A 23,130-nucleotide genomic window follows, 5' to 3' on the forward strand; every position below is an offset into this window, starting at 1 on the left:
GCCCGGTTCTGGTTCCGGGGATGGCGGCGGAGCGGGCGCTGGCAGCGGGCGCCGCCGGCCCGCAGGTACCGGGGCCGGGCCGGGCCGTGAGGGGCCGGGGGCCGGGCCGTGAGGGGCCGGGCCGTGAGGGGCCGGGGGGCCGGGCCGGGCCCTGCTGAGCCCCCGCTGTTGTTGCAGTGAGCGGCGGAGCGGGTGCGATGAGCGGCCGGCGCTGAGCAGGCGGACATGGACGCGGAGGCCGTGAGTGACACGGGCGGGACAGCGGGCACTGCCCCGACACTGCCCTGGCATTGCCCCGACACCTCCTCCGAGCCCCGAGGGCTGCCCCAGAACCTTCCCCCGGTGCCGTTCTCCAGCAGCAGCACCCGGGCACTGCCTCCGCCCCTGTCCCCAGGCAGAGATGGCAGAGATCTGTCCCCAGTCAGAGATCTGTCCCCTCCCTGTCCCCAGGCAGAGAGATTTCTGTCCCCTCCCTACCCCAGCCCAGAGGCTCAGTCTGAAGGGCTCGTCAGGAGTTTCAGGTGTGTCAGCACGGAGCAGTGCTCAGGCACAGAGCACAGAGGAGCTCCAGCAATAAATCGATTCCTGGGCGAGCTGTGGGCTGAGCTTTGGCACCGTGCTGTTCCCTGTGCAAGGCCTTGTGGTGTTCCTGCACAGGAGCTCTCATGGGCAGAGCACTTCACCCTTTAGCTGCAGCCCAGAAGTGTCCTGGGAGCTCAAACCAGCTGATAACCTCAGTTACCACCAGGTTCTCAGTTACAAGTGAACAGATAACAAGTCAGAGATAGCCCCTGACAGCTGAGGAGAATTTCCAGCTGAATGAATTCCAGGGAGGGCCTGGGTGCGGTGCTGACCGTGCTGTGTCCCTGCAGACCATCCCCATCTGGCAGAACAAGCCCCATGGCTCAGCTCGCAGCGTGGTCAGGATGATCGGCTCCAACCTGCCCCTGAAGCCCTGTCCCAGGGCCACCTTCGAGGTGAGTGTCCCCTGCCTGGGCACCTGGGGCAGCACAAGGCACTGCCAGCAGTGCTGCTCTGCCCCCACACATCTGCAGAGCTGCGGCCACAAAACCTGCACCGCTGCAGTGAAGCTTAGGAATTCGTTTTGTAATTTATTTTTTCTTTAATTCTGTTCTTGTAAAGTGATCCCTGGCAGCTTGAGGGAATCCCTGAGCTGCTGCCCCAGGGTTTTGCTGTGTGACCTCCAAGGGGCCTGGTGCCCTCTGGGGCTGTTCCAGGACTGTGGAGTCCCTGATGTCACCCTTGGAGTGACAGAGGGTGGCACTTGCAGTGGCAGAGGGTGGCACATGGCCTTGGCAGCGCCTGGCCTGGATCAGGTGTCCCCTCCTGCCTCACTCACACAGAAGGAAGGAGCAGCAGCTGGCCCAGGGAAGGATTGATCTCCCAGCTCCAAACCTCAAACAGTTGTGCAAATGAAGGAAACTGCTGCAACTGCTGCTGTGTGTGTGCCTGACACAGCTGCCCACAGCACAGGGGCTCTGGCAGCACACCTGGGGCAGCTCCAGGAGAACAAACACCCTCCCCTCAGCAGCATCTCCCTCCTGCAGGTGCTGCCCAGTGTGTCAGATCTGTACCTGGGGGATGTGCCCCCCGTGCCCACCCTGGCTGACATCGTGTGGATCGCAGCTGACGATGAGGAGACCTACGCCAGGGTCAGGTTGGTTTCCTCTGCTCTTCTGGCACAGAGCTCAGGCCACGTTCTGCTCTCATGAGCACAGCTTCCAGTCCCCTCAGGGTCTCATGTGGTGCCTCTTGACAGACATTCTTCCCCAGAGAGGGGGAAAAAATGACAAAGAACCCAGAGAGGAATTCCTGTGGGAAGTGCCAGGAGCCTGGGCCATGTCCTGCTCTGTGCACAGTAACTGCTGCTCCAGGGGCTTTTCTGGCCAGGAAAGGGTTGAGCTCTCCCAGGACTGAAATGCCCTGGACACTTGCAGGGATGCAGGGGCAGCCACAGTTTCCTGTGTTCCTGGTGCTGCAGAGATGCTCTCTGAGGGTGCACAGAGCCTTCATTTGTTTCCTCAGAGGCTCTGCTGCCCTCAGGAGAGGCCAGGCTTTGTCCTGGACAGGTTTGGCCCCAGTTCCTGACAGGATTTTGTCCCAGCTCTGCTGCCCTCAGGCTGTGCCAGGCTCTGTCCTGGCCAGGTTTGGCCTCAGCTCTGACAGTTTTGTGTCCCCAGAAGTGACACTCGCCCTCTGAAGCACAAGTGGAAGCCGAGTCCCTTCACGGTGATCCAGAGGAACGCCTCGGTGCCCAACCTGAGGAAGCAGGAGGAGAAGCTGCTGGCCCTGAAGAAGCCTGGGTTGCCAGCCCTGAGCAGGACCACGGAGCTGCAGGATGAGCTGAGCCACCTGCGGAGCCAGATCGCCAAAATCGTGGCTGCACAGTCAGGTAGGGCCAGGTTCCTGCTGGGGCTGAGCCCTAGGTTCTTCCAGGCCCCCTCTGGGCTGTTTTCCCAACATTTACCCTGTCTTTTACCTTCTTTCCTCACTCCTCCATTGCTGCTGACCAGCAGGCATGGGTCAGTATCTATACGAACCAGATAAATCCCAAAGCACGACTGCATTAAGGTGCCGGATCTTCAAAACTCAAATACACAAACAACACACAGTTGGTTTTTGTAGAAAGTATCACATGTATTTTGTTTAATGGTTCATCTGATTTACTTTTGGGGGCTGAGCCCTGGGTTCCTCAGGCTCACTCTGGGCTGATTCTCAGCATCTCCCTGGGTCCCTCCAGGTTCATTCAGGGCTGGTTCCCAGCAGTTGCCTGAGTTCCTCAAGCTCATTCTGAGTGTTTCCCTTGGTGGAGCGCTGGCTCTGGGAGCAGCTCAGGAGCTGTGTTTAGTTTCACACTCTGTTGTGCCGGTGAGAAGCCGTCCCACGTGCATTGCTGTGAGTTCACCCTCCCACCTCCTGCTCTCTGTCCCAGCCTCGGCCCAGCTGACCCCGGAGCTGTTATCCCCGGGCAGCTCCAACGCCTCCTCTCCCGTGCACTGCTTCGGGCCCTCCTTCCAGTCCACCACGTCCTTCGTGATCAGCGACATCACGGAGGAGGAGGCGGAGCTGGAGAGCCCCGAGGCGCCGTCGGTGGCCGAGCTGGAGCTGCCGCCGCTGTGCGCCGCCCCCGAGGGCCGGCCCGAGCCCCGCGAGCCCGACGAGGAGGACTCGGTGTCCCTGTCCAAGGCCAGCAGCTTCGCTGACATGATGGGCATTCTCAAGGACATTCATAGGATGAAGCAGAGCAAGGACTTGTGAGTGCTTCCTGAAATTCTCCTTAATTCTGAGCGAGATCTGGGCTGGAGCTGCTCCATTCCTGGGGAAATGAAACATTGGTAACTCATTCCTGGGGTTTTTGTCTCTCTGGGATAGGAAATAATGGAGAATTTTCATGGGGGAAGTACCTCCTTGGAGCAGAACCTGGTAACACGTTTCTGGGTTTTGTTGTTCAGGGCTGAATGCAGGGAGTTCTGTGTCCTCGGGAACCAGGCAGGGCTGTCAGTGAGGAATGTGGGTCCTGTCAGGGCTGAGTGCAGGGAATTCTGTCCTGTGTCCCAGTGAGGAATTTGGACTGATTGCAGTGAGTTCTGTGCTCTGTGCCCCTTGGGAACCAGGCAGGGCTGTCGAGCAGGAGTTTGGGTCCTATCAGTGAAGAATTTGGGTCCTGTTTGGGCTGACTGCAGTGAGTTTTGGGCTGGCAGCAGTGAGTTTTGTCCCCTCAGGAGCCAGGCAGAGCTGTCAGTGAGGAATTAGTGCTGTCTGCAGTGAGTTTTGTGCTGTCTGCAGTGAGTTTTGTGCTGTCTGCAGTGAGTTTTGTGCTTGCTTTGTCCCCTCAGGAGCCGCCCGTCCCTGAAGCAGGAGGACCCGGCCGTGCTCATCGCAGAGGTGCTCAGGAGGAAGTTTGCCCTCAAGGATGAGGACCTGGCCCTGAAGGAGAAGTGATGCTGCTGCCCTCAGCTCTGCTCCCACAAGCTCCTCCACAGTAGCTGCCTTCTCCCAAGGATTGAGCCTTCTGCCTCTTTTATTGATCATGGTTTGTGCACGGACACCTGGTCGGGAATTGGATTTGATGTGTTTGCCACGTGTTGTTCTATTTAAGAAAATCCTTTTTAAGAAGATGGGAGCTGTTTCCCAGCTGTGTTTGGTGTTGGTGAGGATCTCCTGGAGTGCTGCTGTTCTTTGTTCCTGCACTTTTCCTTAGGTTCCAGTTCGGCACTGGGCTGCAAGGACAGAACCAGTTCCCTGCCCAGTTTGAGCAGGACAAACCCCAGTTTTTATCCTGAGAATGAGCTCCTGGGTGCTCCCAGCCCTCCGGGACTGTTGGATCATGGTGGGAAAAGGGATTTTATTTCCCCAAACCCCCCTGGCTCGGGTCTGAGGGGTTTCCTGTGCCCTGGGTGTTCATTCCCTCACAGATCAGCCACAGTTGCATGACAGAATGGCCTTAATTTCCTGCCACTAATTTAATTAAAGGCCCTGTGCCCCCAGCCTGTGTTTCATTCCACCTCCCCAGGGTCTGTTTGTGGACCTGGAAGAGCAGGGCAGGGGCTTGGCCTGGCTGTGGCTGCAGCTCCCCCTCACCCAGAGCTCTCCCCAGCTCCACCTTCCCTGCAGTGCCCCCATGGCTGTATTTAAAATGTCATTTTTGTTTCCTTTCTATAAAATGGAGCCTTAATAAGACACTGATGGTCTGTGGGGTGATTGATGGGCTCGGGGTGGGGCTGGAATCACAAATATTCAGGTGCCAGGGCCTTTCTCCATCCTTGAAAAATTAAATCATCATCCCCACCTCAAAAACCAGAGAAGAAGAGACTTGTGTGGCAGAGAGAAGATGTGAGATTTCCCATTTTTAGGGAGCTCTGCTCCAGGATTTGGGGGGGTTTTGGTGGAGATGGAGCTCTCAGCACTCCCTGCCCTGGGAAGGAGCTCCAGGGACACAGCCAGACCCAGAAAGAAACAAACCACAACTTTTATTTGGATTAAAGCAGCATCCATGAGAACAAAGAGGAGCTCGGAGAACAAACAGGAGCTGGGGCTGCACCGGGGGTTCCCTCCCCTCTGTGAGCAGCGCGGGGCCAGGCTGGGCTCTCACCAGTGCTTGATGACCCTGTTCCCTTCGGAGTCCTGCGTGAACAGGGGCTCAGAGCCCAGCTCGGGGGGCTCCGGGGGGCTGGGGGTGACCCTGAGGGGGAGCCTGGGGCCGGCCCTGTCCCTGGAGGGGCCGGGGCTGTCCCTGGAGGGGCCGGGGCTGGCCCTGGAGGGGCTGGGGCTGTCCCTGGAGGGGCCGGGGCTGTCCCTGGAGGGGCTGGGGCTGTCCCTGGAGGGGCCGGGGCTGGCCCTGGAGGGGCTGGGGCTGGCCCTGGAGGGGCCGGGGCTGTCCCTGGAGGGGCCGGGGCTGGCCCTGGAGGGGCCGGGGCTGGCCCTGGCCCTGTCCCTGCCCTGGCTCTCCCTGCGGGGCCCCGCCCGGAGCTGGCCCCGCTCCCGCAGGGGCTGCGCTGGCCCCGGGCTCTGTGGGGAGCAGCAGAGCCGGCTGGGAGCAGCCCCCGGGGCCGGGTTCGTGCCCCCAGCCCCGGGGGAGGCTCTGCTGAGCCCCTGGGAGCCCACCCTGAGCTCCGGGGCCGTTTGTGCTGCCCGGGCTGGGCCCTGCAGCCCCTGCCCAGCCCCGGGGGGCTCCTCCCGGGCTCCCTCCGGCTGCGGCAGGGGCAGGATCTTCACCAGGGGTTCCTCACGGGGAGCAGCGGGGCTGGTGTTCTCTTTGTCATCTGCAAACAACAGGGAGTCGGTGAAAGCTGAGCCATTCCCCAGGGTTACCCACCCCGGAGCATCCCCGAGTGTCCCCAGGGCTGTCCCCAGAGCTGCAGAGGCTGCCCAAAGTCACCAACAACCCCCAGAACCCCCCAGCTCTGCCCTGGCCTCACTCAGAAACTCATAGAAAATCCTAGTTATACCCTGAAATAATTCCATAGAAAATCCTAGTTATACCCTGAAATAATTCCATAGAAAATCCAAGTTATACCCTGAAATAATTCCATAGAAAATCCAAGTTTTACCCTGATATAATTCCATAGAAAATCCAAGTTTTACCCTGAAATAATTCCATAGAAAATCCAAGTTTTACCCTGATATAATTCCATAGAAAATCCAAGTTTTACCCTGAAATAATTCCATAGAAAATCCAAGTTTTACCCTGATATAATTCCATAGAAAGTCCAAGTTTTACCCTGAAATAATTCCATAGAAAGTCCAAGTTATACCCTGAAATAATTCCATAGAAAAACCTAGTTATACCCTGAAATAATTCCATAGAAAATCCAAGTTTTACCCTGAAATAATTCCATAGAAAATCCAAGTTATACCCTGAAATAATTCCATAGAAAATCCAAGTTTTACCCTGATATAATTCCATAGAAAATCCAAGTTTTACCCTGATATAATTCCGTAGAAAATCCAAGTTTTACCCTGAAATAATTCAGTAGAAAATCCAAGTTTTACCCTGATATAATTCCATAGAAAATCCAAGTTTTAGCTCTGAAACTATTTAATAAAAAATTCAAGTTTAACCTTGGAAATCATTCCATAGAAAATCCAAGTTATACCCTGATATAATTCCATAGAAAATCCAAGTTTTACCCTGATATAATTCCATAGAAAATCCAAGTTATACCCTGAAATAATTCCATAGAAAATCCAAGTTTTACCCTGAAATAATTCCGTAGAAAATCCAAGTTTTACCCTGATATAATTCCATAGAAAATCCAAGTTTTAGCTCTGAAACTATTTAATAAAAAATTCAAGTTTAACCTTGGAAATCATTCCATAGAAAATCCAAGTTATACCCTGAAATAATTCCATAGAAAATCCAAGTTTTACCCTGAAATAATTCCGTAGAAAATCCAAGTTTTACCCTGATATAATTCCATAGAAAATCCAAGTTTTAGCTCTGAAACTATTTAATAAAAAATTCAAGTTTAACCTTGGAAATCATTCCATAGAAAATCCAAGTTATACCCTGAAATAATTCCATAGAAAATCCAAGTTTTCCCTCTGAAATAATTCCATAGAAAATCCAAGTTATACCCTGAAATAATTCCATAGAAAATCCAAGTTTTCCCTCTGAAATAATTCCATGGAAAATCCAAGTTGCCAGGGCCATCCGGCTTCCTGGGAGTTCCAGCCTCCGCCCCGTGCCCCCAGAATGCCCAGCATGTCCTGCCCAGCCAGGGTGGCTGCGGGCTGGGTACCTGGCTGGGGGCTGAAGAAGCTGAGGATGGAGCTCTGCCAGGAGCCGGCGCTGTGCCAGGAGCCGGAGCCGTGCCAGGAGCCGGAGCCGTGCCAGGAGCCGGAGCCGTGCCCGGCCTTGCTGTCCCCGCTGCCGGGCTGTGGCAGCGGCCCCAGGCTCGGCTTCCTCCCCGCAGCTCTGGGTGCTCGGAGCGCGAGGGGCTGTGGGGAAAAACACGTGAAAAATATTAAAATATTAAAAAAACCCCATAGAACTTATATCCATATAATTTATATAATATATAATATATCATTTTATATTGTAATATATATTATAAAAGTATTAATTTTTTAAATTAATATTAAATAAACCCTCTCCCAGCGCTGGGGCACAGCTCCCGCCTTCATTGCACAGCATCACAATGCTGGATAAGCCGTTATCATTCGATATTAATTATTAATAATTAGCAAAGCATCGGCCTCCCCTCCCCAGGCCCCGAACGAGCCCCGGGGTTCAATGGCAGCGCCTCAGCCTCAGCCCGGCCCGGGGCTCTCTGGGGACTCCCGGTGCCCCCGGTGCTCCCGGTGCCGGCCCGCCCCCCCCGGTTCCCTCAGGGTCTCACCCGCGCCCGGCCCCGCTTCAGCTCCGCCGTGTCCAGCCACACCCCGCAGGCCTCGGCCGGGGCCGCGCCCTCCCCGCGCCGCCGCCTCATCCCGGGACTGCCGGGGCCTCCCCGGGACCGAGCCTGGGCCTGGGCCCGGTTCCGGTCCGGTTTTCCCCGGTCCGTTCCGCGGTTCCGGTTCCGGGTTTTCCCGTTCACCGCTTCCGGTTTTTCCCGCTCCGTTCCCGTTCCGCGGTTCCGGTTCCGGTTTTTCCCGGTTCCCGGTTCGCGATTTCCCGCTCGCGCCGGCCCCGCCCTCAACGCGCACTGCGCACGCGCCGCCCTCAGGAACGGACCAATGGGAGATGAGGGGCGGGGCTATATATGCTCCACCCCCTAAGGCGCACTGCGCACGCGCTGCCCGAGGAAACGGACCAATGGGAGACGAGGGGCGGTGCCGTGCGTGCCCCGCCCAGAAGCCGCAATGCGCAAGCGCTGTCTGAGGGAACAGTCCAATGGGAGATGAGAGGCGGGGCCATGTGTGGAATGAGACCACGCCCATGCCCATATAAGGGGCGGCGGCGGCTGGGCCTCAGAGCGGCCGGAGCGGGGCCCGGAGCGCGTTCGATGTGCGATAACGGCCTCGGCTTTCCTCCGGATCCACCGCGGGATCCCCACACCCGCCCGTTCCCAGCCTGACCCGGTGCTGCGGCTCCCATTGCACCACCCCCTCCTCTCCCCGCGCTGCCAGGGCCGTGCCCGTGCTGCTCCCAGCGGGTAAAGGACAGGCCCTGGCACTGCACGGACAGCTCCGAACAACTCCCTCAGCCCTACGGGAGGGGCCTGACGTGATATTAAATTAATTTGTCACCTCAGTGGTTTAACCAGCCTCGCCCTGGTCTGTTTCCATGGTTTGGAGTCTGACAGGGGCCAGATGGCCTCTCCTTATCTCGTGCCGGGAGCCCTGGCAGCCTCCCAGCGCCTCCCCAGCCCTTCAGGGCACACGGACACTTTGTTCCAACTGTTTATTCAGAGCTGAACCGAACCCTGTGCCATTCTGTGAGCAAGCTGGAACTTAGGCTGGATTAAAAAGGCATTAAAGCATCTCTCATTCTTACAGAAAGCACTTGCTGAATAACAGTTCCTGAAGCAGCATCTGGGGGCTGGGGGCTGGGTTTGGGCTGAGCTCATTTTCCCTTTACTCCTCCTTGAGGCCCAGCTTGTGCCTCACCCTGTGGGCCATGTAGGCGGCTGTGAGGACGGAGCAGGCGACGGTGAGCAGGAACAGGGCAGAGAAGTCGTGAGCCAGGCCCCGCTGCAGGGAGGAGTAGATCTCCCTCCTGGACTCGTAGTCCAGCACCACGGCCTCGATCTGCGCCAGCGTGCACAGCACCAGGAACACGTGGAAGATCTGGTGGCTCTGCCCCACGAAGTGGCACCGGCCCGGGAACCACTTCTCGGGGTAGGGGTGGCAGAAGAAGAAGGCGGCCAGGAGGAAGAAGAGCACCTGGCACTTGTGGTAGAGCAGGGCGGGCTCGGGGCGCGCGGCCGTGGCGAGGCGGTGCAGCACGGGGCTGATGTCCAGCAGGTAGGCCAGCCCCGAGGGCAGCTCCTGGCACAGGCGCCCGGGCAGCGCGCAGCGCGGGTGGAAGCGGAACTTGGCGTAGCAGGAGCCGGCGCAGGACAGCCAGGCCAGCGCCGCCGCCAGCGGCAGGAAGAAGCCGCGCACGCGGCCGTGCCAGCCCGGCTCGATGGCGTAGTAGAAGTGGCCCAGGGCGCTGCCGTACTGGTACACGGCCACCCCCACGTAGTCCATGAAGAAGAAGCTGTAGTGCCAGAACTCGGACTTGGCCTGCAGCAGGTGCGCCAGGCTGCTGAAGGTCAGGTAGGTGATGGCGGCGGCCAGGACGATGAGCAGGGGCCGGGCGTGCGCGTCCTGCCCGAAGTCCACGCGCTGCCAGAGGCGCGGCAGGCGCAGCAGCAGCGCCAGCGCGGCCGCCAGGTGCGACCACACGTTCACGGCCTCGTTGTGCTGCTGGAACAGCGTGGAGAAGTAATAGCGCCAGGTCTGGCGCACGGGCCGGTAGCCGCGGTGGATGTAGGGCTTCCAGAACACGGCGGGCACCTCGGCGCTGCTCACCGTGCCCGGGCACAGCGGCCCCGGCAGCCGCCTCACGCTGAGCAGGAGCTGGCTCAGCTTCCCCGGCACCACCGTGGCCATGGCGAGGCCAAACTCCGCGTCCTGGTTACCTCTGGGAGGGAGAGAGAGTTCTGCTGTGGGGATTTAATGTAGTAATTGTGACAGACATCTTTATGGAAAACCCTTTCCTTAGGGGTTTTCCTCCTGAGAAGCTGAGAGGCCTCAGGAACAAAATGTAAACAATGGTTATCTGCTGCTGTGGGATGCAACAGGTGCACCTGGGATTGGTCTCACCTGGTTGTTTCTAATTAATGGCCAATCACAGCTGGCTTGGACTCTCTGTCCGAGCCACAAGCCTTTCTTATTCATTCTTTCCTATTCTATCCTTAGCCAGCCTTCTGATAAAATCCTTTCTTCTATTCTTTTAGTATAGTTTTAATATAATATATATCATAAAATAATAAATCAAGCCTTCTGAAACATGGAGTCAGATCCTCGTCTCTTCCCTCATCCTGGGACCCCTGTGAACACTGTCACAAATAATCAACAAGCAGGGGGTATTTAAATGCTATGGTTGGGGTTTTCCCTGTGGAATCCCCAATAACAGTAACAAAAATGAGGCTGGAGGGAGATTTGAGAGCCCCCGAGGTGCCTCTGCTGTGTGGGCAGCCCCAAGGACACGAGTCTGGGGTTAAATGACAATCATGAACACACCAGGACACACCAGTGCCTGACTCACCCCCTCCCTGTGGTTTGGGAACAGCTAAACAAACCAAGCATCCAAACAAACCTCCCACTGCAGATTCCCCCTCCTGTAAACTGTTTGCAGAGTTTGTCCTTACAAATACCAACAAGTAACAGAGGCTGCAGCTCCTGTTTTTGGAGTTTTACCTCCTTTTTCAGCTCCTGATTTCCCAAGCAGCTTCCCGCATCGTGGCCCTGTTGCACACTGAGGTCCAGCAGCGCAATCTTTGTGAGCAGGAATTTCCATATTTACCTTTTGGAAGCTGCCGTCCTTACCCAGTGCAAGGCAGCCCTGCCAGCTGCTTCGGCCTTTTCATAAAAACTTATTGAGATTCTTTACCTGCTCTTGCTCAGACAAGTCCTGAAGAAAACCTGGTTCGGGTCCAGTTCGAGTGCTGCTCTGTGCCTCACCCCCAGACAAGCGCCCTCATTTCAGGGACAGGAAAAAGCTCTTCAAAGTTTGGGAACAGGAGGAGGTGGGGATGGGACTGTTTGTTTAAAAACCTCTGTAATTTCCCCATCAAAGTTAGGCTGTAACTCATTCCTGCCTGAATCCAAGGGGCACCGATGCAGAAAGGAAAACAAACCGGGCTCTTTGCTGCTCCGTTTCCCTCCCAGGTGCCCTTTGCCCACCTGGCCGGGTCGGAGAGGCCCGGCTGGGGCAGGACCTCACCCCGGCCGCCCCGAGCCCTCCCGAAGAGCCGCCGCCTTCTGGGGCTGCCAGGGGAAATTCACCCCCCGAGCTTCCTCCTGCTCGGAACGCAGCACCCCGAGAGGGCCAAAGCAGAACCTGCCAAATTCAGCTGTCGTGACCCAAATCCCGCGGGCAGCTCGGAGCAAACAGCGCCAGGAGAACTTGCCTGGTGCCGGGCGCAGGGCAGGGGGCTCGGGGCTCGGATCTCACTCGGTTCTCGGCTCTCTCGGCTCTCTGCTCGACCCCTGCGCGGCTCCCAGGAGAGAAATTCCTGCGGGAAAGGCGGCCCCGGGAGATGCCGTGCCAGGAGCAGCAGGGGAAGGGAGCGGTGTTTACTTCAGCTGCTCCAGAACTTGTCGGAGCAGGATTTCATCCGAGCTCTTCCCAGCTACGGAGCCTCGAGCAACGCTCCGTTATGACGGGAGCGCATCCTGGAAATCCTTCGTGTGCCCGGCACTCCAAACAGCCGCCTGCGCCTCCGCTAACGCTGCCTCAGCCGCCGGCGTTTCCTCCGCAGCGTTTCCTCTGCCCGCCGGCATCCACCCCACCCGCTGGATTTTTGTGCGATGATAAAGGCTCGCCCCCGGCTGTTTCCAGCGCTGTTTGCTCCCGCCGCGCAGCGGCACGGCCTCCCCGAGCCTCCCCAAGCGCTCACGGCTCTCATTTTCCGTCCATCCGCCGCGGGTTTGATCAGCCCCCGATCCACCTGAGCCCCGCAGAGCCTGGGATGGTTCTCCCTGCCCCGGGATGGGGATGAGCCGGGCTTTGGTTCCCTTCCCTTCGCGGGGACCCCCGGCCCCGCCCCGGCACCTGCAGAGCGGCCCCTCCGCGCCGGGGGTCCCGGGGGTCGCGGCCCCGCAGCCCCTTGGAGCTGCTCCGAGCCGCTGCTCGTCCCTTCGCAGCCCCAGCACAGCTCTGCATCCCTCCCTCCCTCCGCAGCTGGAAGAAGCTTTTAAAATTATTTTAAAATTATTATTACTATTATTAATAATAATTAGTAGTAGTAATAATTATTATTAATTATTGTATTGTTATTACAGAACCTGTTTCCAGCCCAGCTCTCCCCAGAGGGACCCCGAGCTCTGTTTTCCTGCCCTGATCATTCCCCTCCCAGGTCACTGCTGTCCTCTCCCTCCCCCCACACCCCAAACCCCCCCCGGGGCACCCAGAGACCCCCGAGGGGGCCCTGCAGCCCCGCTGAGCCCCCCTCGGCACACACACGTGCGGCAGAAGGAGGAGGAGGGAACAGAAGGCCCCGAGCGAGCTCTGACAGCTCTGGCAAGCCTAAACCTCACATTTAGCATCCATTTGGGCTCCAGCAGCATTTGGGGTTTGGCAGAGCTGCCACTCTCCTCCCCCACGTTTGGAGAGAGGAGAAAAAACCCCACATGGCACTGGGGACACTCTTTCCTCAGCAGGTAACTGCATTAAAATGAAGATCTGGGGGTTTGATTGCTGATTGTGCCTCATTTTGTACTCGGGAGCCGCTGCAGGGCTCCCTCAGCCTCCATCACGCCGTGCCAGGTGCTCAGCCTCGCTCCTGGCCGCACTCACAAGCTTCGAGACAAAGTTCAGCCCTGTTTGCCTGCCCTCACCCTGACCCCATCCCCAGGCAAACCCTGGCCCCATTTCTGGCCCCATTCCCAGGCAGACCCTGGCCCCACACCGGTGTCCTCAGGTTCCTCCCTCGCTGCCGGGCCATGCCGAGGAGCCCCGAGCCCAGCAGGGAGCAGCACAGCCTCTCCCGTACCGCCAAACCTGCTGGAAATGCCTCAGGGCCAGGCCGGGAGCACTCGGGGCTCTGTCCTGCTGCTCCTCTCGGGCTAAGAACAGCTGAGCTCAGCAGAGCCCAGGGGGACACGGAGCTGAGGCTCCTTCTCCACCACACCCCAGACCAGAGTCCAGTTGCCCAGGACTCCCCGAGTCCCTTGAGAAAATCAATTCCCTACGGATTTTCCACCTTCAGCTGCTCTGGGTGTGGAGTTAAACTGAGAACAAACCTGGGAGCCAAGGACAGAGAAGGACTGAGAGCAGTGCCAGCAGTGCCACCCCAGGGTGCTTTTGGGGAGGTTGGTGGTGCCTGCTCACGCCCCCAGGGCAGCCCAGGGACCTGTGGGTACCCTCAGGGGAAGGGTTTGGGGTACAACAGTGATTGTCTTCCAAATCCACCTAAAAATTACCATTCCCCAGAGCCCTCCCCTTTCTCCCAGCCCCAAGGAACAAACAGAGCAGGCTGTGGACAAGGGCTGTTCCATCCCAGCACAGAAATGGTTCTTCTGGCCCTGTGCCACACGCAGGTCCCGCTGTCCCCTGCGCCACCCGCGTCCCCCCAAGAGCCACAAGGGCCGTTTGTCGTGTCCCAAAGGCCGGGACACAAACAGCCCCAGCTGAGGTGTGACACAAAGCCCCGATTGTCACAGCCCAGGACAATGGCCTGGCCCTGGCCCTGCACCCAGCCCTGGCTCCTGAGGAGGCAGCAGATAACAGCACTGTGCAGCTTTATTGAGTCACTTGTTACAGCAGGATTTTAGCAGACTGGACAGTCAGAGATTTTTGTTTGAAGTGTAACAGATATTGAGCATGGAACAGTTACCAGAGATTCCTTGCACAAAGGTCTTACAGAGCTGATACAGTACTCGCCATCAACCCAGGAGCGAGTGCACTGGCGTAGAAAAGGATGCAACAAGAAGAAAAAGCTACACTGGAAAGACAACACTTTAGAAAAGTGACACATGGAAGGTCTCCCCTCTAGCCCCCAAAGCAAGTGTACAGTTTGGATCTAATTTTACAGTTCTACATCAGTTTCTAAGAAACGTAAAAAAAAGAAATATATATATATAACCGAACCAAAACCAAAGATAAAACCACTGGCCAGTACAGTCTTTGGATATTTGGAGGAGGGGGAGAGTCAGTTGCCAGAGCGCAGTCAGTCGGTCTCGGCCTCGCCGGGGTCTTTGCCTTCTTTGTTCTTTCGGACCTCTTCCACGTGCTTGTCCTGGAAAACAGCAGCACAGGGGCTGAAAAACGGCACAGGAGAGAAAAACAGCAGCACAGGGGCTGAAAAACGGCACAGGAGAGAAAAACAGCAGCACAGGGGCTGAAAAACGGCACAGGAGAGAAAAACAGCAGCACAGGGGCTGAAAAACGGCACAGGAGAGAAAAACAGCAGCACAGGGGCTGAAAAACGGCAGCAGGGACCGGGGCCTCCAGGGACAGGAGGCTCCCCACACCCCTGAGGGGCACAAAGGCTGCCCCAGCTCCATCCAGCCCCACACAGCTGGAATTCTGCAGATTCCACAGCCACACCGTGCCCTCCCCACCTTTTCTTTTTGGGTTTTTTACCTACTCTTCCCAGCAGGGGCAGCTCCCCTGGCAGGGCTCCACACCCACCTTCTCCCGCAAGCGCTCCAGCTTGGCAGCCATTTGTGCCTCACGGTTCTCTTTGTTGGCTTCCATTTTGTGGGTCAGCTTCTCCTCTGCCATTTTGCTGAAGTTGTTGTTCTCCTCGATGGCTTTCTGCAGCACCTCCTTCTCGTGCTCCCTCTTCTCGGCCAGCTGCTTCAGCACTTCTGCCTCGTGGGACTGGGGAGACAGGGCCGGGCTGAGGGGAGCCCCGGGGCTCCAGGGGTGCACACTCAGCTCCTGGGGCTCCCTCAGAACCTGCACCTCACCACATCCACCTGCAAACTCACTGCCTGCCATTGCACATCTTGTTAAATGGGATTGTTCTGGAGAGGGAACATGGATTTTTTTTTTTTTTTGATGTTAATATTGGAAGAATTTTCCTTGAAGATCCTCCCCTCTCACTGAGATTCAGGTCAGGCTCACTTCAATCAAAGCCTCGCCACCCTCGAGGGCTCCAGGCTGCACCCCCAGCCACATCTTTCATCACTCAGACAATTTAGTCCCCAACTGCTCATTACAGATTCACTGCTGCGTTTTCTGGGAGAAAATTCATCTGTTCTGGTGTTAAAAGACAAGAAAAAGAGCTTCTTCCTGAAGGAGCTGCCCCTCTCAGCCACGCTCCCTCCCATCTTTCTTCAGAATCTCTTTGGGATCAAAACCAAAAGCATAAAGCTTCACAAGAGCCCCAGGGATTTCATTAATAAATTCAATTGATATTCAATTTGCCATAAAAAACCCCACTTATCCCAAGAAACAAATAAAAAGAGCCCCAAAAGTGGTGGAGCAGAGCTCACTCCAGCTGCTCCAGCCTTACCTTGCGTCTCTCCTCAGCTGCTTCCAACTTCTTCTGGATCTCCTCCAGGGACACATCCTTCTTCTTGGGGGGGGACAGAGGGAACTCTGCCACGGCCTCTTTGGAGCGGGGGCTGAGGATCAGCTCAAAGGCCTGCCCGGAGGCTCGCTTCTCCAGCTCCTTCACCTGGATGTCTGGGAACACGGCAAAGCCAAAAAACCAGTGCTCAGTGCAGGAGCTGGCTCAGGTGGCAGTAAAAACAGCCTTCCAAAACTCAGCACCTGAGGAGGGGCAGCCGGGACAGGAGTTTTGTTTGCAGCACAGCAATGCTGTTAAAAATGTGGAAATTTCCTTTGCAACCCTTCCTCGATCCTGCATCACCCAAGCACCTGCTGGTTAATTTAGCCCCCGACATCCCAACGGTGCAAACAAATCCTTTAGTTCAATCAAAAATCACTGAACCAGCGACAAGGCTGAGCATGAATCTGCAGGCTGCACCCCGAGAGAGCCGAGAAGGACAAAAAGGGATTTTGGAGCACTGTGCAGGCAGGGCTGTCTCCCCCAGCCCTGCAGGGTGCCAGCTGCACCCGCGTGCTCCCCGAGATGTCGCGGTGACAGCCAGCTCTGCCGAGGAGCAGATGGCAGCAGGGAGCTGCAGCCCATCTGCCGCCAGACTCCTCTTTTGGGGTGTTTTCACAAGCTCCAGCAGCCTCGCCCAAGACGGGAGAAAAGCCTGCTGACAGCGGCTCATTTCACTAGATCTGGGGTTTTAAGTTATTCCTGAGGAAATCGGGAGGCAAAAAAAAAAAAGAAAAAAAAGACACAAGAGGATTTAGCACAGGATTCTACCTACCAGAAGTAGCCATGGCCAAGAAAATCAGAGTCCAGAAGCCAAGCCTGGGAGAAGGTCGGTCAGGTGGGTTCCTAGGTAACAAAGAGATGTGCCTTTCAACAGCCAGCACAGGGATCCTGCTCCTTCTAATAAAAACTGAACAGAATTAGAGCTGCTGAACAAAAGGCAGACAAGGTAGGTCACTGCAGTCAGTGATTCCAGGCATTTTGTGCAGCTGATGGGCAGTGCTGGGAATACTGGAGAGGTTATGGAATTACTGGCGATGCACGATCTGTGTGATATTCGAGCATCTTCAGTCTCTTTTATTCCACCTTAAGGGACTCGAACAAAGACCCCCGTTTTAGCACGGGGCTGTGGGGATTTCACTGCTCTCACACACATAAAAGAGCTCGCAGAATACAGAAATGACGCACCACAGGACAGCACGGCTAGGATTCCTGCCACTCCCGAAGGATCTGAAATGTGCGCAATCGAGCTCATTTAAAATTCGGTTTTAATTGCGCAGCTCAAGTCAGATGCTTCACACCGCGGCAGACAGCGAGGGCGTACACCGCCCAGCACACCTCGTGAAAACGGAGCGCCGTAAAAAAACGCCAGAAAAAGGTCTAGAAGCCGTTTAAAAGAAAATCGACAAAAAAGGGGTTTTTTTGGGGGGGGGGGGGGGGGGGGGGAGTTGAGGGGCTCGGATCGGGGTCCGGGCGGGGCCGGGGCGCGGAGCGGGGACCGCGCGGCTCCGGCCCCGCCCCCCACGGCCGCAGCCAACCAGCGCTGAGGCGCCAGCGGAGGCCCCGCCCCCGGCCCGCCCCCGGCCCTCCAACCGCACCGAATTCAAACGGCCGGGGAGAGCGCGCGCGCGCCCGCGCGAGGGGGCTCGAGGGAGGGGGCGGGGCCAGCGGCAACATCCGGGCACCTGCCGCCCCCCGCCCCAGGTGCGGGGCCGCACCCCCCCCCTCCGCCTCAGCCCCTCAGGGGCGAAGGGGACGGGGAGCGCTGGGCAGCGACACCGGGACAGGGCGCCCCGGCAGGGTCCCCCACGGCTCGATGGCGTCGGGGCGCAGCCGCCCGGATACCGCCCCTTCCCCACTAACAATGGCGGGGAGGGGAGGGGGCGCCGCTGCCGCGGGTAGGGCGTCGCCCCTCGCTGAGGGACAATAGCCGCCCCGTTCCCCTCCGCGATCGGGGCGCGGGGGAAACACGAACGCATACGAGGAATCCCCCCCATTGTCTCCCCTCCCTTTGTCACCGCAACGCTCCAAAACCGGGCGGCGACGCGATGCCCGCGAGCGGGGACAAAAGCGACCCCCGCCCCGAGCGCCCGAGAAGCGCCCCGCAGCCCCCCCTCACCTTGACACCCACCCTGGGGACCCCTCCGCCGCCCGTATCAACGTGGCGCCGGACTCCCGAGAAGCACCGACGCTGCCCCCCTGTCCTTCCTCCAGCCCTCTCGAGACGCGGAAGGTACGGCAGGGGGGCCCCGCGGCCGCGGCCCGCCCGTGCCCGCTCCCCCGCGGCGGCCCCGCCGCGCACCCACCTGCCCGCGCCGCCGCTCCGGCCACACTCCGCTCGCGCCCGCCCCGCCGCGCACAAAAGCGCCAAACAAAGGCACGTGACCCGCCCCGCCCCGCCCCGATTGGCCGAGCCCGCCGGCACGTGCCGCCCGCCGCGGGGAGGGGGGGCTGTGGGGGGCTCGCGCCCACCCCCTCCCGAACGCGCCCCCGGCCGCGCGGGGCACGCCGGGAGTTGTAGTTCGTCCCCGGTGGGGGGCGGCGGCCCCCGAGCTCGGCCCGGGCCGCGCCAGGGCTGCGGGGCCGCACCGCGACGGCCCCCGGCCCGCAGGGACCCCAGAGCCCCGCGCTGGGGTCCTACCCCTGCCCCCCGAGCGGCTGGGATTCCCTTTGTGTCTGGGGCGGCGGACAGGGGCGTCAGGGCCTGTGCTGCGGTCAGGGGTGTCTGGCCCGATGGGGGGAATGGTCAGAGTGGGGCTGTGGCTGGGGTGAGCAGAGCTGCGGCCACCCCATGGCCACGGTCATGTTAGATCCGTGGTTCCCTCAGATCCAGTCATGTTAGATCCATCGTCACCCCACAGCCATGGTCATGTCAGATCCATGGTCACCTCATGGCCATGGTCACCACAAGATCCTGGTCACCTCAAAGCCATGGTCACGTCATGGCCATGGTCTACGGCCATGGTCACCTCAGAGCCATGGCGTTGAGCCCTCAGTCACCTCAGAGCCATGGCTTGAGCCCTCAGTCGCCTCAGAGCCATGGTCACCTAGGTAAGGGCCACCATAACCTTAGGGCTCTTGGTCATCACCAAGATGACCACTGAGTCCCTTTGGTCATCTCGGGGTCGCAGCCACCACAGAGCCACCACACCCGCAGCGTTTGGGGCCACCCAGAGCAAACCGCAATGGTGCAGATCCCATGGAACAGGCATGGTGGCTCCATAGGGACCTTCCCCTCCCCAGGGCACCTCTCTGGAAGCTCCTCACTCCCAAAACTGCTCCCAACAAACTGTCTCCATCCCTCACCGATCAATCCCGTGGTGGTTTCCACACCAAGAGTCCATCACACAAAAGGCAGATGGACACACAGCACAATCCTCCACTGCAGCCTCCACACCCGCAATCCCAAAAAACCCCAATTTTCTGGGACCCCCCCCCCTCACCGAGCGCCCTCCTAAACCCAACGATTTCGCACCAAAAAGAGAGGGCTCCTACCTTTGAAGGTTAATATTGTGACAGAAAGGCAGGGAGCTTTCAAAACAGAGATTATTTTAAAGGCTGGCCCTGGTTTTTGCTGATCTGACGTCTATTTCCATGGAAACCACATCCAGCCGCCGAGCTGCTGGAACTGGGAGAGGCACGGTGGCCAAGCAAGAGCCATTTTCCAGCAGGGGGATGGAAGATTTTCATGGCACTGCCGGGACCCCAGACCCCAAACCTGAAACCTGCTGGGCCTTTTGGGGCCAATGATGCCTTTTTGGGCATCACTGCTGGCGGATCCAGCCCAGGGAAATCCCATCCCTGACACCCCCAGAACGCGTGGAAAACATTAAGTGATGGAATGGAACACTGGGGGGACAAAGCAGCCCCTGCCACCAGGCTGTGTTGGACTTTATTTTAATTTATTAACCATTTATTAATTTATTAAACACTGTGGTGGACAAAGCAGCCCCTGCCACCAGACTATGTTTGACTTTATTATAATTTATTAACCACTTATTATTTTATTAAACACTGTGGGGTACAAAGCAGGCAGCAGCCCCTGCCACCAGGCTGTGCTGGACTTTATTTTAATTTATTAATTATCACCCGTGCAGCCCAACAGTGGGGTGGAGGCTTTAATATTAATGCTTTTGAGGCAATCAATGAGCTTATCCTGGGATGATCCCCGGATTTCCCAGAGGAACTGAGGATTCCTGGGCTTGGGGCTTTTGGGATGTGCCCGTGTGAGGGCCTTGATCAGTGGAGGGGAGGAGGAAATTTCCTTTTCAGCCTTTGAAAAGGAGGGATGCAGGATGAGAGAAAGGTAGGAGTCATGCCAGCACTTCCCGCGTGATTTTCTGAGGGGGAAAAGGAGGAAAAAAGGGAAAAAAAGAAAAAAAAAAAAAAGGAAAGAAAAAAGAAAAAGATAAAAGATAAAAGAAAAATAAATAAGGAAAAAAAGGGGAAAAATAAGAAAAATAAGGAAAAAAGAAAAGGGGAAAAATAAGGAAAAAAAGGAAAAAAAAAAGAAAAATAAGGAAAAAAAAAGGGAAAAATAAGGAAAAAAAAGGGAGGGGAAAAAAGAAATAACAAAAGGAAAAAAAATTTTAAAAAAAACCACCTGTCTGCAGCTTACCTTCCTTTGCAGACTGGCTTAAAAGCCAAAAATATTTCCTTGGGGTGAGAACTCTCTTATGTAAGAGGAAACTCATTGGCAGAGAGGATTTGGGAGCTGCTCTCGGCTCTGGGATTTTTCCATGCCCTATCTTTTGGGATGAGGCTCTTCCCCAGCCCCTGCCGCTGCTGGTTCCGAACCACAAAACCCCCTGAGCTCTGCTCTGACACCCAGAGAGGAACAAGAGCCCCCAGCAGGTGCAAAGACACCGAGGAAATCTCTTTTTTTTTTTTTTTGGCCCTGTTGCAAGAGTGGTTTTATTTTTGGAGCGTTTCATAAACCCCGTTTGTTTGTGTGGCATTTATTTCTGTCTGATCTCGAGGAGAATGGAGTGCATGAAAAGCTTTTATTTAATTTGCTTTTGATTTGTGTTTATTGACACATTTTGCTGCGGTTCCAAGCAGGCTCTTCCCTCCTCAGCGTGCGGCTGGGGCGGTTTTTATCTGCTGGATTCCTTATCACCAACAAAAAAAGCTTTTTAATTTCTGCTTTAATTCCAGTTTTACCGCTGAGAGAGCAGGCAGCAGTGGCAGGAGCATCCCCCAACACGTCACGTTTAGCCCCTAAACGGGTTGGAGCAGAAAAACACCATTTCAACACCAAATTTAACATCAGGATGAATTTCTGCCGGATGAATTTCTGTCTTTTGAGGAAAATAAAGGATCCCAGCAGGAGAAATTCCCAGAGAAAAAGGATGAAGGCTCTGGAAATCAGGAATATGAGCAGTGGCCCTGCAGAATCTGAGCTGGTGACAGTAACACCCACCCCAAACGTGTTCCTGGGGGCTCAGCCCCACCAAAATCCCAACCTGAGCCCCTCATCTCCATGCCAGCCCCTTCTGCTCAGAATGAGACCCCAAAATGCAGAGGGATCCTGCCGGGTGTGAATTTGGGACGTGACGTGAGCAGATGGAGCCCAAAGATGAAAGCCTGAGCTCTGATGTGCTTATCAAAACACCCCACAAAGAGACTGACACAATTAGGTGACAACTCAGCCCACGGCAGCTCTTTTAACTTGCAAAAATATTTAATCTCCAGTAGGAAAATGTGGTTTCTGGGTGTTAAATTGCCAGCCCAAAGCGCTGGGGCTGGTGGAGGCAGCGACGGCTTATTTGCTCATCAGAGGATGTTTGAGAGCACCTGGGTTGGTGGTGCTGGCAGCAGCCCTGAATTAGCAAAGTTTATTTTAAAACTAGAAATCCAATGTATTATCCGACCTGAGTGGGTCAGCTGGAGAGATTTAATAACCAGGAGTTATTGAATTTTAATAATTTTTAAAGGAACTCAGAGGTGGGGAAGGGCTATGAGATCTCTTCCAATCCGCTCAATGATCTCACGGGTTTTTTTTCAAACCTCAAAAATCCTTGATTTTCAGATAAAAATTCATTTTAATGCAAACACGGCCCAGGAGCCCACGGAACTGAAGAGCAAACCAGGATTTTTAGGGAGTGCCTCCCTCACAATGAAAGCTTTTCCACAGGCAGGAAACGTTTAAGGTAATTGATATTTGTTTACTGGAGGTGTTTAGGCTGCTACTATATTTATGCCGAAAAACACCATTAAGAAAACGCTCCCCTCGGAATAAATTTGCACTTCCCAACGCGCTGTTGGAAATAATTGAATTTCTGCGGCTCAGACAGGTTGTGTTTTTTTGAGAAATTCACTCGAAATCTGTTAATTCCTCCCTTAAGCGAGAGGAGGAGAAGCGCTGAGCACAGATGGCGACCACGCCTGCAGAGACAGGGACGGAAATATCAATTAATTGCTTTGATATTGGGGCAACAGAGCCCTGAAATGGCACGTTCAGCAATGGGGCTGCAGTGCCTGGGGGTGCCAGGGCTGTGGGGCACAAGGAGAACGTCAGATATTGTGAAATAAAGACAAAGAGTGCAGGAATGCTGCTTCCCTCCTAAAAAATACCCAAATAGTCAAAAAGAGTGACTGGTACCCAAATCTTGAGGGTGTGGGTGTGCCAGGGCTGTGGGGCACAAGGAGAACGTCAGATATTGATGGAATTAAGACAAAGGCTGAAGGAATGCTGCTTCCCTCCTAAAAAATACCCAAATAGTCCAAAAGAGTGATTGATACCCAAATCCTGAGGGTGTGGGTGTGACAGAGCTCTGGGCCACAAGGAGAACATCAGATATTAGTAAAATAAAGACAAAGGCTGCAGGGACACTGCTTCCCTCCTAAAAAATACCCAAACACTCGGGAAGAGTGACCCTGAGATAAGGGATTGTCACCGTGAGCACCTCAAGCCAGCAGAGGTGAACGTTCCCATCCCTGCAGGTGTGTCCTTGACATCCCCACCATTCCCTGCAGGTGTGTTGTGTCCTGCTGAAACCATCACAGCTCCCTGTGGGTGCTGCCCCGACCCTCCCCGTGCCCCCAGACCCATTTTGGGAGCCCTCCCGGCGATCTCCTCGCTCCCAGCCACGCCCTGAGCCGTTTCTGCGCTCTCCCCATTCCCCTCCCAAGCCGAGCCCATAAATTCCCGTTTCCATATGGATCATGGAGCTCTCCTGCTATTCCAGGCAGCCTGTGAGCATCTCAGCACAAAAATACCCGAGCTGGGAGCCCAGCAAGCACCAGGGGCTGGGTGGGAGGGCAGGACAGGGGCAGGGATTGGGATCTGGGCTTTTTCCATGCCCTGATCCCATCCTGAGAGTGCCAGGGCCGGCCCCTGGGATGCTGCAGAGGGTTTGGGGTTTATCCATGTCCTGATCCCATCCCAGGGCCACCCCATGGGATGCTGCAGAGGTTTTTCCATGCCCTGATC

General features: G+C 56.3%; 4 protein-coding genes across 6 annotated transcripts; 1 reads left to right on the plus strand and 3 right to left on the minus strand.

The window, feature by feature from the left end:
• The first annotated feature begins 4 nt into the window (after positions 1-4).
• MTFR1L (mitochondrial fission regulator 1 like) lies at positions 5-4,701 on the plus strand. The gene is made up of 7 exons (XM_058819886.1): positions 5-65; positions 178-240; positions 873-977; positions 1,569-1,678; positions 2,202-2,413; positions 2,954-3,275; positions 3,858-4,701. The coding sequence occupies exons 2-7, from the start codon at positions 226-228 to the stop codon at positions 3,961-3,963; spliced, it is 870 nt and encodes a 289-aa protein (XP_058675869.1). The 5' UTR covers positions 5-65; positions 178-225; the 3' UTR covers positions 3,964-4,701.
• Positions 4,702-5,109: 408 nt separating this feature from the next.
• LOC131567873 (basic proline-rich protein-like) lies at positions 5,110-8,751 on the minus strand. The gene is made up of 4 exons (XM_058819635.1): positions 8,731-8,751; positions 7,863-8,168; positions 7,263-7,461; positions 5,110-5,783 (listed from the first exon to the last, which is right to left on the minus strand). The coding sequence occupies exons 1-4, from the start codon at positions 8,749-8,751 to the stop codon at positions 5,110-5,112; spliced, it is 1,200 nt and encodes a 399-aa protein (XP_058675618.1).
• Positions 8,752-8,896: 145 nt separating this feature from the next.
• PAQR7 (progestin and adipoQ receptor family member 7) lies at positions 8,897-11,962 on the minus strand. Of its 2 annotated transcripts, none has more exons than XM_058819882.1 (2): positions 11,586-11,962; positions 8,897-10,093 (listed from the first exon to the last, which is right to left on the minus strand). In XM_058819882.1, exon 2 carries the CDS (start codon positions 10,060-10,062, stop codon positions 9,040-9,042), a length of 1,023 nt encoding a protein of 340 aa, XP_058675865.1. In that variant the 5' UTR covers positions 10,063-10,093; positions 11,586-11,962; the 3' UTR covers positions 8,897-9,039. The 2 variants fall into 2 exon arrangements, with proteins under 2 accessions (XP_058675865.1, XP_058675866.1); XM_058819883.1 differs by lacking the exon at positions 11,586-11,962 and adding an exon at positions 11,066-11,513.
• Positions 11,963-13,900: 1,938 nt separating this feature from the next.
• Positions 13,901-19,254, minus strand: STMN1 (stathmin 1). 2 transcript variants are annotated; one of them, XM_058819890.1, is made up of 5 exons: positions 19,191-19,254; positions 16,471-16,541; positions 15,639-15,811; positions 14,810-15,001; positions 13,901-14,414 (listed from the first exon to the last, which is right to left on the minus strand). In XM_058819890.1, the coding sequence occupies exons 2-5, from the start codon at positions 16,481-16,483 to the stop codon at positions 14,346-14,348; spliced, it is 447 nt and encodes a 148-aa protein (XP_058675873.1). In that variant the 5' UTR covers positions 16,484-16,541; positions 19,191-19,254; the 3' UTR covers positions 13,901-14,345. The 2 variants fall into 2 exon arrangements, with proteins under 2 accessions (XP_058675873.1, XP_058675872.1); XM_058819889.1 differs by lacking the exon at positions 19,191-19,254 and adding an exon at positions 18,002-18,081.
• Positions 19,255-23,130: the final 3,876 nt, after the last annotated feature.

Source organism: Ammospiza caudacuta, chromosome 25, assembly GCF_027887145.1.
Source record: "Ammospiza caudacuta isolate bAmmCau1 chromosome 25, bAmmCau1.pri, whole genome shotgun sequence".
Classification (NCBI taxonomy): domain Eukaryota; kingdom Metazoa; phylum Chordata; class Aves; order Passeriformes; family Passerellidae; genus Ammospiza; species Ammospiza caudacuta.

What these genes read in the sequence shown, in the direction of transcription:
- PAQR7 (XM_058819882.1), bottom strand. Translation starts at nt 10,062, where the DNA reads ATGGCCACGGTGGTGCCGGGGAAGCTGAGCCAGCTCCTGCTCAGCGTG.
- LOC131567873 (XM_058819635.1), bottom strand. Translation starts at nt 8,751, where the DNA reads ATGGAAACAGACCAGGGCGAG. An exon ending in TGGAAACAGACCAGGGCGAG is followed by an intron (nt 8,169 to 8,730) that starts GCTGGTTAAACC and finishes GCGCGTGCGCAG; the next exon opens with TGCGCGTTGAGGGCGGGGCC. An exon ending in CTTCTTCAGCCCCCAGCCAG is followed by an intron (nt 5,784 to 7,262) that starts GTACCCAGCCCG and finishes TGTTGTTTGCAG; the next exon opens with ATGACAAAGAGAACACCAGC.
- STMN1 (XM_058819890.1), bottom strand. An exon ending in CAGCTGAGGAGAGACGCAAG is followed by an intron (nt 15,002 to 15,638) that starts GTAAGGCTGGAG and finishes CTGTCTCCCCAG; the next exon opens with TCCCACGAGGCAGAAGTGCT. An exon ending in TGGAGCGCTTGCGGGAGAAG is followed by an intron (nt 14,415 to 14,809) that starts GTGGGTGTGGAG and finishes GCTGTTTTCCAG; the next exon opens with GACAAGCACGTGGAAGAGGT.
- MTFR1L (XM_058819886.1), top strand. An exon ending in GTCCCAGGGCCACCTTCGAG is followed by an intron (nt 978 to 1,568) that starts GTGAGTGTCCCC and finishes TCCCTCCTGCAG; the next exon opens with GTGCTGCCCAGTGTGTCAGA. An exon ending in ATGAAGCAGAGCAAGGACTT is followed by an intron (nt 3,276 to 3,857) that starts GTGAGTGCTTCC and finishes TTGTCCCCTCAG; the next exon opens with GAGCCGCCCGTCCCTGAAGC.